This window comes from Aquila chrysaetos, chromosome 1 (assembly GCF_900496995.4).
Source record: "Aquila chrysaetos chrysaetos chromosome 1, bAquChr1.4, whole genome shotgun sequence".
NCBI lineage: Eukaryota > Metazoa > Chordata > Aves > Accipitriformes > Accipitridae > Aquila > Aquila chrysaetos.
In genome coordinates this window covers 69,946,903-69,963,768 of record NC_044004.1, presented here as the reverse complement: position 1 = coordinate 69,963,768, position 16,866 = coordinate 69,946,903, and the positions used below count along the sequence as shown (strand labels likewise).

Sequence of the window (16,866 nt, the reverse complement as noted above, 5' to 3'; positions counted from 1 at the left end):
CATGAACATATTTGATATTTGGTCTTGGACAAATTACATTCTTTTATACCATCCTTTACAATACACATGGATAATATATGAAGAAGAAGACAGCAGAAACCCCTAAGTTTGAAAGGTGATTTGCACTCCTTATATGAATAAATGGCAATAAAAATAGGAGATTTATGATACAATTTACTCCTTCATTAAGCAGCAGACATTGTAAGTGTCAGCCAATGGCTGTAAGGATTTCAGCACTAGTTCTGCCTAGTGTCTCATTAAAAACTGACAAAAGAAACAGCAGTCTAAACTTAAGCTAAACCTGCTACTTTTCCTAATGAAGTATGCTGTCATATTTTTACAAATTAGAATATATATCTATGTAGATGCATGTGCAACTACTGAACATTTCACTACAATTTTAGAAATATCATGTAGTGAAAAACTGCTAAGTCAGTTGCACATAATATGCAGTGAAGTACAATGCTTAATATTTTCTTCACCTACTGAATCTTTTCTTCCTTGAGAAAGGTGTGATATTTGAGACACCTTTTGGGGCAGATTCAATGAAGTATGCGTTGTTCTCTGCCGTAGCCTCACAGTTGACTTCCACAGTCCATATTCTGTCTAATTTCTGAGTCACAGATGACCTTGCAGGCAATCTGCTTTTATTACTTTCTGTCAGACAGGTGGGCTGATGTATAACTCTATTTCTATAAACAGGCTATTTCCTCAGCAGGTATCTGAATTTTATCAAATATATCATTCATCAAAGTAAGCTCTTCATATAGGCACGCCTTTTCTTGTTTTAAGAGCAGTCTGTACTTGAAAGGGACGATCACCATTACATTTTTTTCCCTGAAAATAGTATGTATCATTGCATATAAATTCCTACATAATGCCACATTTTCATATGAACACACTCAAGTTGCATTTGTATTGCAAATGTATGCATGCAAAATAGACATTTGCACAAGGAAAATAGATAAAGGATTGCACAAATTCAAGGGGTTTTGGCATAACTTAGTCTGATTCTCCATATTTAAACATTTAGCCTTACACATCCCAAACATAATGCAGTTTATGTCAACTTTAAAACCTGGGACATTTACTGTGAACATTTTGTGCAGTGCAAAAGAAGGAAGAGATATGGAGCTCCCCAAAGTTCACTTTTTAGACTGTTAGGGCTTTGAAAAGTTATGTACATCTTACCGGTGAAACATAAGCTGTTGGCATATACATTGCCTCCAGGTAGTTGCTGTGAATGTCTAGGTACTTTAAACCTTCCTGACCTCTGCGGGACTTCACTGACATAATTCTAAATTTCGGAAAGACATAAGTGAAGAACCATCAAGGAGACTCTAATGCACAGCTAAGTTTCCAATTGTCCAAATATCAATCTAACCACCATCATTTCCCAATGGCTAGTACATTCACTTTCTTTAGGGTGTGCAATGAGATAGACATCAGTGAGAATAGTATATTTGGTAACAAGCAATTTTGTTTATTCATGTAATGGAGACCTGAGAGAAACACATTGTACAAAGATTTGCCAGTTATGCTTTTGAGTAAAAGGACAAAATACAAAATACACTCATGACAGTGGACCAGCTGAACCCCTTACCGCAACAGAGTACTTACTCAGTAAAGGAGGCAGATGTATGTAGCAGAGAGGCCTGAGTCTATTTTGAAATACACAGTATTTCAGCCAAACTAAATCTGACCCATGCTGAACCACAGAGATGCTTCGTATTCCTGAAAATTTCCAGTGGCAGATATGGTCTATCAGTTTATCTCATGTGGATGTGCCTGCCTTTTAAGACATCAACTTTCTGGCCCTGCAGTCCATACTGCATGTCTTTTAATCCCAACAGAGGCCTGAGTCTCCTTAAACTTTTTAGTGTCTCAACCTAATACCCAGGCAGATTATTGCCACATGAATGCTGAGGAGCTACCTAGATCCCCCACCATTGCTGGACTGCAGCCTTTAATCACAGTAATTAATAGTCAGTAACTTGGTTGAAGCTAGGCATGCCCCTTGTTTTCAAGGCAATTACTAAACAGGTTTTCTGAATACCAAATGCAATCTCTGCAATGTCTTTCTCTTACAACAGAGGAAAACTAATACAGAATTAGTAATAAAGTCACATTCAGTCAGATGTCGCTCCTTGACACAGCAAATATATATATATTATATAGGCAAAACTGAATCACGACAGATTGTATCTGCAGGAGACAAAACAATTCTTTCAAATCAAAGCTTCTCTCCTCAAAAATAAATAATTGCATCATGATAACAGGTTTCGGTAAGACACTGGGGCCACATGCTGTGCTGTCTTGATTTCTGGATAAATAAACCTCTGCCCTGATGTTTATTGGATGAATAAACCTTTGGGACATGTGACAGTGTACAACTAGAATGATGACTCAACATTCAGGCATTTTTAATCCGCACTTTGAAAATTAAAATACTTAATTAATACTTGGTAAACATTATCTAATTGAACCTTACAGTGCTCTCAAGTACCTAGCTGCTACTATTCATACTTGACAGACACCAACCTTGCAGTTAAAAAAGCTGCTTGCAGCCACCAATGTTGTTGAGATCAGAGCCATGATGAGCGCTCAGAAGCTCCTGACTCATGGTGCAGTTTCATATTACGGTGAAACTGATCTCACAGCAAGCTGTGACTGAAAAGGGAGGCCTGCTTGCCATCTCACCCTGGCTCCTGTTGCCCGTCTTGCACTAGATTTAGCAGTCATGCAATTATACCGCCAAGCCACATGACGCTCAATGTCAGATGCCCTGAACCTACTGCAGATATGTGGGGATTCTACCTCTCCAGGAGACTGAATTCACTGTACACGCAACGTGGATATCTCTGAACATCAGCAGGAAGTCCAGCATGTTAGACTTGTTCATGTGGGTGGCATAAGGAATGGGCAGATGTTGCAACTAGAGCCTCACCAGCCCTTATGACAGCCCTGCAGGATGACCCCCTTTCCTACCAAATGTTCTTCTAGAAAGCAGTCATCCCGTGTATAAGGTATAAAATGTCTGTAGGCAAACAGGATATCTTGAATCCAGGGTTCTTAGTAAAAAGTTTCCTTTCTGCCTTACTGCCTTTAAGATTTTTGAGTCATTAAGGAGATGCCACCATTGTTAACCTTCTGCTGCTATTTGTACTGTTTCACAGCAAGACTAATTTTTGCTCAGGTTTGCCAATAATCTTTGTTTTAGATGAAACATGACTGGGGTTTTTTCTTACTTTTTTCAGGGAAAATATTTTAAGATATATTTTATTCACTGAAGAATTCGCTTATTTTTCATTTTGTCACAACTTAGTAATATATTTATATATAGGAGTTAGACTTCACTGAAAACGGAGGAACAGTCTGTGTTCCAAAATTTAGCTCATAAGTATACATAACTGCATATCTAATAGTAGGGTGGTAATTAGGATCATGCCCACAGCTCAGATTATTCTTAGCTCTGAGGTCATAAGCATACTCAGTGACTCAACCAACCATCCTAACTCTTAACCACTTTGTTTTGATTGCTAGGTCTATTACTTGAAATAAGTTCATTAAATAAGGAGTACGCACACTTGGTCATCTGCATGCAAATAAGAATACTATTTCCAAGCTCCTATGCTAGAAGTACCTTACCCTCCCTCCAACTATACAGCTCCAACTATCAGTTTTAGTTTTTCTTGGGTCTGTAGATTTTCAGACCTTTCTGTGGCTTTTTTGGAGAAACTGCCTCATCTACGCAGTGATCACTGTGACTGGGCTGCTAGGCAGATGCTCCCGGACTGTCGGGAAGACTGTCCTCTCATCCCAAGCAGCGAGCACTGCCTCCTCTCCCTTCCACAATGCTATGTAAACAAAGGATAAAGCACTGAAAACCTGCTCAGACCTTCGATCTCCTAGCTCACAGGAGCCCCTGATCCTGCTAATCTGCAGCTGCTCATGCTCTCTCCATTCCCTGTGTCTTCATGTGCCTGCAAGCCATCTGTAGGTCTTCAGCTTTTCAGGTGACCATTCCAGCTCTCTCACATTTGCTTCTCTGCTATTCATGGCAACCGCTCCTCTTGTCACTCCTGTTTTTCCTACTCCATTGTACAGCCCATGAGCCTGCCATACCACCTGCCTTTCTCCATTTCTCCCCCTTTATTCTCTTTCTCATACACCCTGACGTATCTGAGCACCTTTGCAGCTTCTGACACCTCCAAACTTTCTTTCTTCCTCCATTCTCCACATGATCCTCTCTCCAGATAAGGTCTCACTTCACCCCTTTCCATATATGTGTCTCTGGCATCTTGATTTCAGTCCTTCCCCTTACTTTCAGAGTTCTGGTTGGGCTCCTGAGTGGACTCCTTTCCCCTTCTGGCTTCAGAAGACACCATGAACAGTGCTAGAAAAAATAATTAAAAAAAAGAGAGTTTGTACTAGTGAGCTTAAGAAAATTAAAACATTCCTGGTACAGATCACAAAAGGCAAAGCTTTAAGCTCCACTGGTATACAAGCTATATAATGCAGCACCTTCTTCAAGGTTATTTTTTTGATGGATATTAACCACAAAGTCCTTTTGAAAAAAAAAAAAGTTAATTTAGATATCATTCCAAGACAATTTGGGTAATTAAGATATTGGTGGCAACAGTCTCTGACCTTTGTAAAGTTCTCAGAAAAAAGCCTTCGATCAACACAATTTATACTGGAATGTAATGACTCAGCAGGTTTTTTTGGTGCACAGTGATTTCTAGAACTGGACTTTAAATCTGTGAGGAGCAAACAGCAAACTGGAGCATGGAGGAGCAAAGTTAAAGTTATCTGAGCAGTTTAACTGAATATTTGAAATATTTTATAAACAGAAGACTCAGTTTTCACGTTAAGCCTGAACTTTGTGGTTTCACGTTTTGCTTTTTGACAGCTGTAGCATCTTACAGCTGTCCCTGTAGGGTTTGTGGGTTGTCTTTGTTACCCTTAACAGCATCTGTTGGCAACCTAAAGTCCAGGTCAGATTCTGCACCTGTTACACAGCAAATATTACCAGGGATTAATTAGGCTCATTTTCCATCCTTTCCTGATGCTGAATTACAGGTATTAGTCAACCACATAGCACGAAGTTGTTTGTATTGAGAAACAGAGAACCAAGGGGAGGGCTTTGCCAGCGCACCCAGATTATGTGACCAGTGAGCTGGGCCTAAAGGATTTTATTTGACTAAGGAAGTGGAGTTTTGTTTCCGGTTTGCCTGACGATGGTTTAAATTCAATTTTCTGACCTTTCTTGTGACCTAGTTCTCAACAGATGTTATTTGGTCCTTGGAAACGGCAGAACTCTTTTTTTTCCTCATGCTGGCAACATACTACAGGTACGAAAAAGCAAGGTAGACTAACAAACTCTGAGCGTTGGGAACCGGAGCTAAACTGGGTCAAAATGAGGGATAAGCACCCTTAAATAAAGATGGGAACACTCTGACGGCACGCACGCATACGTCGGCAGTAACCGCTACTCGGTTAAACCGCTGTTGAACAGCGAAGGCTTCTCTAAGGAAGCGCTGCTGGTTGCAGGTACGCTTACAGGCAAGAATGAGGGATCGACAAAGCCAGAGATCCTAGTCCCAGGAGGAGAAGACGGGCTGTGCACGCAGACCGGAGGCGGGACAGGCCCGGCCACCGCCTCACCACACCGGGGGGATGGCCGCGACCGCTAGACCGAGCGGCCAGGGAGCCGGCGGGACCCTACCGTGCGCAGGGGAGCAAGTAAAAGCCGCACGGCGCACGCCGGCTTTAAAAAGCGCGGCTGCCGGGCACCCTTCGCGCTGACCGGGCCGCTGCGACCCGCCTGCCCGCCTGCCTCCCGTCCCGCCCTCGCCTCACCACACCGCAGCAGCCCGGGGGCCGGCCGGGCGGCCTCCCTCCCTGCCCGCCCGCCGGCGGCGGTTAGCGCATGTGCGGTGACCGGCCGTCCCGGCGTCCCCGCTTCCTGTTTGCGCCGCTCCGCTTCCGGGTCGGCGGGCGAGCGTTCGGCGGTGGCCGCTGGGGCCGCGGCGCTGCCTTAGCCGGGGGCGGAGGAGCGGGGCCGCCGCCGCCGGCCGGGCCAGGGGCCGGCGGGAGGGAGGGTCGCGGGAGCAGCGGCCGCCGCCGCCGGGGCGGCATAGCGCGGCGGGGCGGGGGGAGCGCCGCGGGGAGGAGGCGGCGGCGGCGGCGGCCTCCGCCGAGGCCTGGGCCGGCCCGCCGCCGCCGCCGCTCGGCCGATGCGCCCGGAGCGCCCGCCATGGACAAGATCCTGGAGGGGCTGGTGAGCTCGTCGCACCCGCTGCCGCTGAAGCGGGTGATCGTGCGGCGGGTGGTGGAGTCGGCGGAGACGCCGCTGAGCCAGGCGCAGTGCCGCGCCATGTTCGCCCTCAGCACCCGGCTGGTGCTGCAGGGCCCCGACCCCTTCCAGCGGCAGGTGGGGCGGCAGGTGCTGGAGGCCTACGGCCGCTACCACCGCGCCGAGTTCGAGGCCTTCTTCAACCGCGGGCTCGTCCTCGGCCTCCTGCAGCGCGGCTACGGCGAGCTGAGCAACCGCGACCCCGCCATCCTCGACTACATCCAGGCGGGGCTGCGCCTCATCATGAGCTGCCCCTCGGTGCTGGAGCTCTTCGAACTGCTGCAGGTGGAAGCGCTGCGGCTGGTGTGCGAGCGGCCGGCGCCGCCGCTCTGCGCCCGCCTCTGCCAGCTGCTGGGCGACTTCCCGCAGTGCCTGCCCCGCGGCAGGAAGCTCTCCCTCGCCTTCTGCCAGCAGCTGGTGCGCAGCATCGCCCACTTCCAGAGCCAGGGCAGCCGGGAGGCCGAGCTGCGCCTCTACGTCTCGCAGGTGACGCAGGTCAGCGGGCTGCTGCGCAGCGTCTGGAAGGCCGAGCCCGACACCCTGCTGCCCTCCCTGCAGGAGCTCTTCGCTGTCATCTCCGCCGCCGGTGAGCGGGGAGCGTGTCTGGGTGGGCGGCGGGGTGTCTGGAGGGGAGCAGCAGGTGTGCCAACGGGAAGGAAAAGCCCTGCCGCCGGCGTCGGTCACCTTGGACAACTGTCGCTTCCTCGCCCTGATAACGAAGGTGCAGCCTTTTGGCCGCTGCCAAAAAGGCAGAGCCTCCCCGCCCCCACCCCCGAAGAAGAGTTAGAGGGCAGGTGGTGATTTATTCAGCTGCAGAGCGGCTTGCTCTTTGGAAGAGCTCCTGTTGCAGTGCTTTAAATGGTGCACCGCGACAGAGTTTCGGGTGTCCTGTTGGGAAAAACTAAAACTCGCAGCATCAAAAGCTACTCTTCCTTCTTGCTCTCTCCAGAGGCGTGCCTTAGGTCTGGGAACCGTTTCATCTACACAACCGGGGGGTACATAAGGTGTATGAAACTTGGGTGTCGCAGGAAGGATTCACTGCCTGAGTGACGTAGATGCGACTCTAAATAGGTCCTTTCTGACCTCAGAATTCTATGAAGCACTGTGTTAGCTTGCATTGGAATGTGCCTTTGCTGTTGAGGCACCCGGGAAACTTAACGTTATAACGTTATGTTTTGCCATAACTGATGGTTAGCAGACAGTTGTTGAGATAGGTCATGGGAAGCATCAGCTGCAGCCAATCCCTAGGCTTAGCATCAAGAGTGATAAACAGTTGTATGGTGCTACTTTTTAGAGAAAAAAAACCAACTCACTTCTCAGTTCCATTGAGGGTGGAGGAGGAAGTTGGCAGATTGTCACTTTCTTGCACAGATATTAGACGAACAAAAGGACTTTGTATTTCAGTGCTAATCGTTGTCCTTAATCCACTGAAACTTTTAAATTTTGCTTTGGTTTGTGGTGATAGAATGTTAGATGTAAGATAGACTCATTGTCTCAAACCTTTACAACTACAATGAAGTTGTAGGATAGAAGGTAAAGCATATTTTTTCTGTGGGGTCATCTTTTTAGTTTCTTACATGATGTCATGTTCAACTATTACAGATACTTCATTCGAACCTTCTGTTGCACTGGCAAGTCTTGTGCAGCACATACCATTACAGATGATTACAGTACTCATCAGGAGCCTTACTACAGATCCAAATGTGAAAGATGCAAGTATGACTCAAGCTCTGTGCAGGTACTGTATTTCATTGTAAAGGGGGGAAAAGTCTCTTTTTTTCTTATTCTTGCCTTTTTTTAAATTATTTGTTGCTTAGGTTCCATTAAAAACCAACCAAGCAAAAAATGTACCCCCCTTCCCCCTCAATGCCCCCAAACTTTTAAAATGGTATTCTAAGTTGCGCTGTTCAGCATGTTAAGGTAATATATATTATTTATAACGCTGTGGAGGTTACTGGCATGGTTTCAGTTTCAGGTTGCTGCCTTCATTGCTAATGTGGCTTTGTTCTCATGCTTTGCTAGGGTAGATGAAGAATAGGGCTAAACAGAAACTAAGAGGAAGGCAGCTGTGTTCCTTTTAGATGACATCTTATGTTTCGATCTCCCACCTTATGGGAGATGGCATAAATAGTAAAATTCACGGGGTTTACAGGCAAGCTGAGAAACCAGGCCTTGGTTTCTTGGTTTCTGAAGATCAACCTTTCTGCTCTTCCAAGAAGCAGAGTGGCTCTCACATGATTGTTGTGTCCATCATCTCCTCCTCTGAAGAAAAGAGATGGTTAGAGATGAGTTTTACTGCTTAGCTTTGAGGTTTGTTTCTGCTTAGATAGCTTCATGACTTTTTAGTAGGATTCACAGGGGACAGCCTCTATTTCCATCTTCACTCAAGCCTCCAGAGGTTTTTTTGGATGTTCTTTGAATAATAGAAGAATAGGAATGATGTTAAAACAATTGCATATTATGCTGCTTGTCACTTATCTAAACATGAGTAAACGTTGAGATTAGTAGTACTGTTAACAGACTGTGATTCAGATGGCAATCTTGGTTAGTATCTTCAGATGCTTGAATAATAGTGATGCAGAAAGATGACACTGGGAGAAAGATTAAGACCTTCTTGAAGTTCTTGGAATTATTTTTTTTAAGGTTTATGGAAGAATCTGTTATTGAGCACTGAAGGGTAGAAAAATGAATAAAGCAGTTAAACAGGAGGCTGTTAGACATTTGTATTGTTTAAAAAAAATTTTTAAAAGTCTTTCAACTAAAAGAATTTAATGTCTGCTATACTATTTTTTTAACTACATCCGTTTGAGTGTAGTGTAATACTTACACATTCATGTAGCATAGCACTTGCATATCTTGGTGAAATACTGAGGTTTTTTTCCCACTGAAAACATTCCTTGTATTTACATTAATTTGAGAAGCCGTATTTCATTTGAAAACATAATTAATGAGAAGAAGCAGCATTAATATTGTAATTTGGGGTAAGACATATTGTTTAGGGACGTCAAAAGAATCTGCTTGACTGAACAGATCTTTGACAAAGCTGCGTGCCCAGTCTAAAATTCAAAGCTGGGAGTTTCAGAAGGATTTGTGCATGTTAATAATTTGCCAGCAATGTGCTGGTGATTAATTTTCATGTTAGTGTAATTTTAACATTTATGTTGTATTACCTGCTTCAACATGATGTGATCGTGTAACTGTAGCATTAGAATGGCTTCTCTGTATGCCTCTGCTCAGGGATGTAATGCAGTGCTGAGCTTTGGGTAGAGTAGGAGCTGTTGCTATCAAGGGCTTTTTCTTAATACTAGCCGTGTGGTGGGTTTTTTTCCTCTTGTTTTTGAATGGTGTTGTGATTTAACCTCAGCCAGCAACTAAGCACCATGCAGCTCTGCTCCCTGACTCCTTCTCCCCCCCAGCCCCCGCAGTGGGTGGGGGAGAGAATCATGGGGAAAAAAAAAAAAAAGTAAAACTTGAGGGTTGAGATAAGAACAGTTTGCTAGAACAGAAAGGAAGACGCTAATAATGATAATAATAACAATAATAAAATGACAATAATAATAATAAAAGGATTTGAATATACAAGTGATGCACAGTGCAATTGCTCACCACCTGTCGACTGACACCCAGTTAGTTCCTGAGCGGTGATTACCCCCAGCCCCACTCTCCTCATTTTATATACTGGGCATGACATCACATGGTGTGGAACATCCCTTTGGCCAGTTTGGGTCAGCTGCCCTGGCTGTGTCCCCTCCCAACTTCTTGTGCCCCTCCAGCCTTCTTGCTGGCTGGGCATGAGAAGCTGAAAAATCCTTGACATTAGTCTAAACACTACTTAGCAACAACTGAAAACATCAGTGTGTTATCAACATTCTTCTCATACTGAACCCGAAACATAGCACTATACCAGCTACTAGGAAGGCAATTAACTATCCCAGCTGAAACCAGGACAAAAGGGCAGTGCAATCTTACTTGCCTTTTTCATTCTTAGAATACTTGATTTTAAGACCCTCTAGTTCTGTTCCATGGAACTAACTTTTTAGGAACCCCTTGTTATTTTTGTTTGTGGATAGTCTCATGTCAACACTGTATCCAGTTTCTTTTTCTGCCTCTGGCAACCCTTTGCAGTAATTACTCTCTTCTGGCTTAGAGGAGTAGTTTAAAGAGGATAATGAAGCTGGAATGTCTGGAGCACCAAATGACAATGTTGTCATCAGGCTTGCATCATTCCCAGGAGATGCAGAACTCCAGGCACAATAAGGTCTCCTGATGAGAGTCAGCGGAGCTTTGGTGACTGCGAATTAGAGACCTTGTTGCTCACTTCCTAAGGATAACTTTCATGACACTGCAGAGACTGTCTAAAGTTGAACACAGATTAGTAAATAATCTGTAATTAGAAGACTAATGAATCTGTTCAGTGGGGGTTTATATTAGGCACAGGTTCATATAAGAAAGGGTGTTTGCTTTTTCGCATCATTGAGTTGTTCTTAATTGGCTCAGCTGTCTCATGAAACCTTACCTGAAACATCAGTGAGGAAAAGCAGAAAATTGCTGAATCTCTTCTGGGGTATATGACTACTTTAAGACTCTACTTCAGAGGTCTTGGAGGAAGTTGACTGCCTATACTGAGTATCCTGACAAATATAATGCTTGTTTACACTTTAACCCGAGTATCTTCGTTAAGAGAAACTGAAAATTTTGCTAAGATCAGGCCCTTTGCCCTGTTGGTAAAAATGTAAAATATTGTAGAAGATGTTAAATTGTTTTGGGTGGGGCCTAGTAGTCTGAGGATCTTCTGTTGTTGTTTTGGTTTTTTTCGTAATCTGAGGGATTTGCATCTGAGCTGCCAGATTCTGTCTGATGTGGCTAAGAAGATATTTTTGTGAAAGAAATTACTGTCTGAGGTTGCAGAGATAATTTTTTTTCTCTCCAGAGTTATCAGAAATACTGTCCTTTTTAGGCACATATATGGATAGCAGACCTCATTTTAGGGATAAGAGGCAGAAGGTCCTCTCGAGGCCTTTAAGGGTCTTTTAATCTTGTCAAAGATAAAAAACATCCTCTGTGTTTTTATTCATGATCAGTCATGTCCCATATTAATATCTGCCTTTGTATTAAAAATGCAGTCATTGATTGCAACAGAGCAGGAGCCAAGTAAATGCAATGCAGAGAGGATTTAGTAACCAAAATGTCTAATCTTCACCTACCAGATCTCAGATTTGGTGCTTTTTAGGACAGTCTGAAGCATGTCTGCAAGTTTACTTCTGTTTCCTCTTCTGGCTTTTGTCTCTGCTTTTAAGACCATTGACTCTGCTTTTAGGAGCAGAAACAGATTTTAAGGATGGGAATTCTATCACTTATACAGAGATTGAGGTTTCTCTTTACAAGTTAATCATACTGAAATGATAGGCATTGTCCTATTAGTAACAGTCTGGAGTAGTTCGGTAGTTAATTATACTGACTAGAGATGACACAGGATGGCCCATCACATAACCAGAGCAATGGGATGGAACATGGGGAGCCCCAGCTCCCACCCAAGAGCACTGTTTTTCATTTGGAGTTGTGAGTTGGTGTGGTTGAAAGTGCACATAGTATAAAGATAATAATCAGCTATTTTTAGAACAGTGGTTCTAATGCAGGACTCTACAGAATACTCTTTACTTGGCTAAAAAATTAATTAAGAAAACCAAATATATTGTCATTAGGCTTAAATTAACAGTGGTACAAACACCTGCACAGCTGAAGAATATCAAGCCTACAAACTGCGGGGGGGGGAGTTGAAGGGGATAGGACTATGAGGTTTGGGGCCTATTTTTAGGTTAAGGTTAACTTTTTGGAGGCAAAAGCAGTTTTGGTCTACTTTTTTGGTTCCCCGTTTTGGAAAGTATATGGAAAGGGTGCTCAGAATCAACATATTTGAATTTAACATCTTAAGGAAATGAGACCTTTGTGTAAATTCAGAGCAATGATTATGATGTTGCCATTGCCATGTTTTTTCCCAAGTTTTTTTTGTAGTAACATGGAAGAAACCCAGTAAGATCTGAGCTTAGTTGTTAAAAAGGCAGTCCTAATGATTCCTTATTTTAGAGAAACTTTTGAATGTTATATGTGCAGGTAGTACATAATTCCAAGATATATTAATTTTAGAATGTATACTATACATTTTTCAGATCCAAATTGTAAACTCTATGTAAATTTTATGTTGTTTATGGTAATACAACTGCCCAGATGCATGTCTGTGGCTTGCTTTTTAGTTTGGAATCCGAGGACTGAAATCCTGATTTCAATATGTTTGGAGCTCTTTTAATATCCAGGAAGAACATAGGGGCTGATAGTTTTGTTTCAGGTTGATAATCACTAACTATGCCTATATGTACTGATAGTGACTGTTTATTAGACTGGTTGCTTCTAACCTGTTCAGTTCTGTGCTAGAATTCAGCCTCTTAAAATAATTAATCTTTATGAGGAGCTTTTTCGGAAAAGAAGTAAAGAAATATACTTCTAACTTCCTGTTTTCATTGAATTATAGAATAGAATCATAGTGTTATGTAGATTGAGTGGAGCCTTTGGAAGTCATCTGGTCCAATCCTGCTCGAAGCGGGACAAGCTTCAAAGGCAGACACTGTTGCTCAGGGCCTTGTCCAATCGAGTTAGCTTTCTGCAAGGATGGAGGTGCCTCAGCCTTACTGTATAACTTGTTTTAATGTCTGACCACCCTCATGGTGAAAAATTTTTCCTTCCACTTAATTAGTGGTGCCTCATCTGGTTTGAAGAAGGGGATCTTGTGGACAGTTGAAGAAAATCCAAAATATTGTCAAGTAAAATCTCAGAAGAACAAAGCCTAAATTTCATGTTTTAGCTGGTACTGCCTTATGATATTGTCTGTATCTTAGAATTGCTTCAACTGATCTGCCTGTCTTCCTTAAGTATCAGTGTAAATTGTCTATTAATTTAGAAGGATAGAATACCCTATTTTCCGTTGCTGATATTTCACTGTGTTTTCTAGGCACAGATGAAGTCCCTTCACTTTTCCTTTTTCTTAGCTGTAGTGAAATTCTTCCTTTTGGGGTGCAGGTAGACCCAGGCTGCTGATAGCTATCATAAGATCCTTCTAACACCTGCTGCAATGTATTTAAAATCACTAGATTTTACCTTTTTAACTGAAAGTTGGCTTCCAGGAATGTAATTCTAAGTTGAAGAGGGTTTCTTTTCAAATTTAAACTTAATAGTCAGGTTTGAACTGGTTTGGGGTAAAAGGTATAGGAGGGGAGGGTCTCAGGTACAGGCACTTTTTCACCTTCAGTAGTAAGTTTTTGCCACGAAATAAAAACATTAGCTTAATGTCTATAAAACCAGGGTTCATATTCATAAATAACAAGTAACTATAATATCCCTAATATTTAATTTTATATGCATATGTATTTCGGGGGGGGTTGTATTTACTTTTAATGTATTAAGTAGATCATTATTAATTACAGACTTAAATGACTTGAGATATAATCAAAATTATTTTACTACTTGCCTAACTTTCTTGCATTACTTCTTGTGAGTCTCTTGTGTTACTGTGTAACTATCTGGGTAATATACAGAATTCTTTTTGTTGAGATTAAAATTAGTGGCATATGGATTTGGGGGGGTTTTTTGTTTTATTTTTTTCTTTCATTAATCTTTCAGAATGATTGATTGGTTGTCCTGGCCTCTGGCTCAGCATGTGGAAACATGGGTGATTGCACTGCTGAAAGGACTGGCTGCAGTCCAGAAATTTACCATCCTCATTGATGTCACTCTGCTTAAGATCGAATTGGTATGTTGGAAAAGAACATTCAAATTGAAGGAGAGGGAAAGGAATTTGTATCAGCTATGCAATTGTGTGGCATCTTTTGTGTTGCAACAGATATTATCTTATTATTCTCAAAGATGATGTAAATGTATCTGTAGCTTTCAGTTTGTGTGTAATGATTCTGTCTATTTCAAATGGTTGTGGATTTGAAGATCTGTTTACGTTTTTACTGAAGTTTCACTTTCTAGATTTACTGAAATAAATGTGGGTTTTTTTAGGTCTTTAATCGACTTTGGTTTCCTCTAGTGAGGCCTGGTGCCCTTGCTGTCCTCTCCCACATGTTACTTAGTTTTCAGCATTCTCCAGAAGCTTTTCATTTGGTAAGTTACTAAACAAATGGTTTTCAATTCTTTGAAATGTCATTCACATGTGATTTCTAAAGTGGGTGTAAAGAGTAACAGAATTGATATGCTTGGATTTCCTCTTTGTTTCAAGGTTCCAGACTCAGATTTCTGTGGTTCAGAGACCACTAGGCTTTCTAACTTCCAGGTTCAACCACTTGATCTGTAACTGGAAACGAGCATTGTTCTTCCTGGTATGTACGTATTTCTGTCAGTAGTATCTGGGCACCGCATTCTATCTTTGACTGTATACTTCTGGAAATCCATGTGGTGTGAAGTCTACTGGTGAAGTTGGGCTGCAAGTAGACTTTCAAGCCCAACTATCTGGAGAAAACAGATAACCAGTTATCTGCTATATATAAGTTAGTCACCCTGGATAGGTGCATGAGACCAAGAAGTACTTCACTTTAAGAAAGCTACGCTATTTATGTTTCAATGGACATATGGGCAAACTGAAGGATGCTATTTTTAATAGCCACTCTTCAAAATGCAGTTCACAAGTTAAAGCGGTAGATACTAGGGTATGATGATGACTGTTTGTATTAGTATAGCAAGATGCCTAGTGCCTGCCTTCTTCTCATATTCAGTGCTTAGCTTAAAGTTTAAGTGAAATATGGGTCTTTCAGAGTTAATCATAGTAACAGCCTCGCACACTGTTTCTCTAAGCTGTCCCCAAGCCTCTTTGGCCCGAAGCGATCACAAACCCTTTGATTAATGTCAGAGTAATTGCCTTATGCCTCTTACACTGTTTTTTAATGATAGAAGTCTGAAGTTGCTCTTTCTTCCCTCCACTGTGCTAATCTTGTCCAAGGATAGAAATTTGAGTAACAAACGAAAGAACCAAGTAGCCTTGAGTATGCTGAAAATGTAAATATTTCATATTTGCTTTTCTTCTTTGTTCCTGAGAGAAACAAAACATTCATGAGAAAAACAAAATGTGAGACGACTTTACTCTGGAAATAGGTGTTTGCTTTAACAAGGAGAATTTCTACCATAGGCTGCATGCAGTACTACATAAACATCTGTCTTAAGGACTTCATTGTGACTGTTTTCCCTCCATTTTAAACAACCTTCTTCACTATCATTTTTTGAGCTACTGCTGTCACTTAGTATCCTGTAATATTTTCCAGCGCTTAAACTACTTGTTTACTTTTTTATAATAAATGGCCTGAATGAAAAATGGTTAAATGCACACTTGATAAATATGAATTAATTTATTTTGCAATGCATCTGAGTTAACATTCCCCTTCCCTATGCTTGAGCATCACTAGCATAAATGACTTGGGATTTTTATAGAAGAAAAACACTCTGTCTTGCACTTATGATGTAGAACTTACCATGATGTGTGCTATGGAATTCTAAAATCTACTGACCTATAAAATTTTAATTCAACCTTAAGCTGGAAGTTGTACTTCTGTATGTACTCAAAGTGTAACTTTCAGTATTATGCAGCATATAGCAAGTAAGAATTTGGCTCTCAATTTGAGATAGCTGAGAACCTGTACTTTTTCTGTTCTTCCCATGTGCTTTTTCTGTGCAAAATTATCGTATCTCGGATCTACTTTACAAATCTCATACTTGGAGCTTAATAGTTGCTTTCTCATTGATATGTACCCACACTTATAAAGTGAAAGAGGGAAATATTTCATTGCAACTTTCACTGTTGACTCTGTAGTACATTGAACACTTAATCTTGGTATTTTTGTTTTTAAACAGTGGATATCTTGCTTGCCAAAAGAGTGGGTTTTGTTTCTCCAAGATGTAAAATATTCTTTATGCTTAGAGAACAACTGGTGTTTGAAAAAGTGGCACATGAGTATTGTGCACCTGGCCCCTTTTACTTTGGTGTTCTGGAGTATATTAATTCTTTTAACTGGTATGCTTTCCTAAAATTATGATATTCTTACAATTTCTCTTCTGTATTTCATGTCTTCACTACCAAACAATTTGTAAACTGATTTGTGATGAGAAGTCATTCAATCCACTTCTTTCACAGCTAATCTATTTTGATTACTTGGAAACTGACAGAGGTGTCTAAAGTATTTTGGTTCACAGTGAGAAGTCCCTACTCTTTGGGACTGCATTGAAATAACTCTACTTGATGTTTTAAGACTCATACTAAAAAAAAGTCTCATGGATTTAAAAATACAGACAGAACTGCGCTGAAGAAGGGGAAGGAGGTGGAGTAAACATTTCTGATTTATATGCAATTTAAAATAGTAATGAATGTGAACTAATCCTCAAATAGATTACTGTATCTGTGGTAAGCTTTTTCAGCTCATAGTAAATTACTGTCTTGGTTTATTGAGCCTAGTTCGCTCACTAGGTGG

At 41.9% G+C, this 16,866-nt stretch overlaps 1 protein-coding gene and 1 long non-coding RNA gene across 8 annotated transcripts in view; one reads left to right on the top strand and one right to left on the bottom strand.

Annotated features, from left to right (window-relative positions):
* Nucleotides 1–1,462: 1,462 nt before the first annotated feature.
* Nucleotides 1,463–5,891, bottom strand: LOC115346767. The gene is made up of 2 exons (XR_003925245.2): nucleotides 4,964–5,891; nucleotides 1,463–4,396 (listed from the first exon to the last, which is right to left on the bottom strand). It is a non-coding gene; the product is annotated as an uncharacterized LOC115346767 (long non-coding RNA).
* A 268-nt stretch (nucleotides 5,892–6,159) lies between these two features.
* USP38 (ubiquitin specific peptidase 38) overlaps nucleotides 6,160–16,866 on the top strand; it is a 41,373-nt gene continuing 30,666 nt past the window's right edge. For 2 of the 7 annotated variants that reach the window (XR_005933117.1, XM_030028651.2), the window contains exons 1-4: nucleotides 6,162–6,944; nucleotides 7,961–8,096; nucleotides 14,030–14,159; nucleotides 14,414–14,515. Coding sequence is in view for 4 of the 7 variants with exons in the window: in XM_030028651.2 (XP_029884511.1) it covers nucleotides 6,260–6,944; nucleotides 7,961–8,096; nucleotides 14,030–14,159; nucleotides 14,414–14,515 (1,053 nt within the window). In the remaining 3 variants the exon portion in view is untranslated. Of the gene's footprint in view, nucleotides 6,945–7,010; nucleotides 7,080–7,116; nucleotides 7,354–7,960; nucleotides 8,097–14,029; nucleotides 14,160–14,413; nucleotides 14,516–14,630; nucleotides 14,731–16,866 lie in introns of those variants that run through there. The other 5 variants (XR_005933118.1, XM_030028826.2, XM_030028743.2 and 2 more) reach the window with 5 other exon arrangements.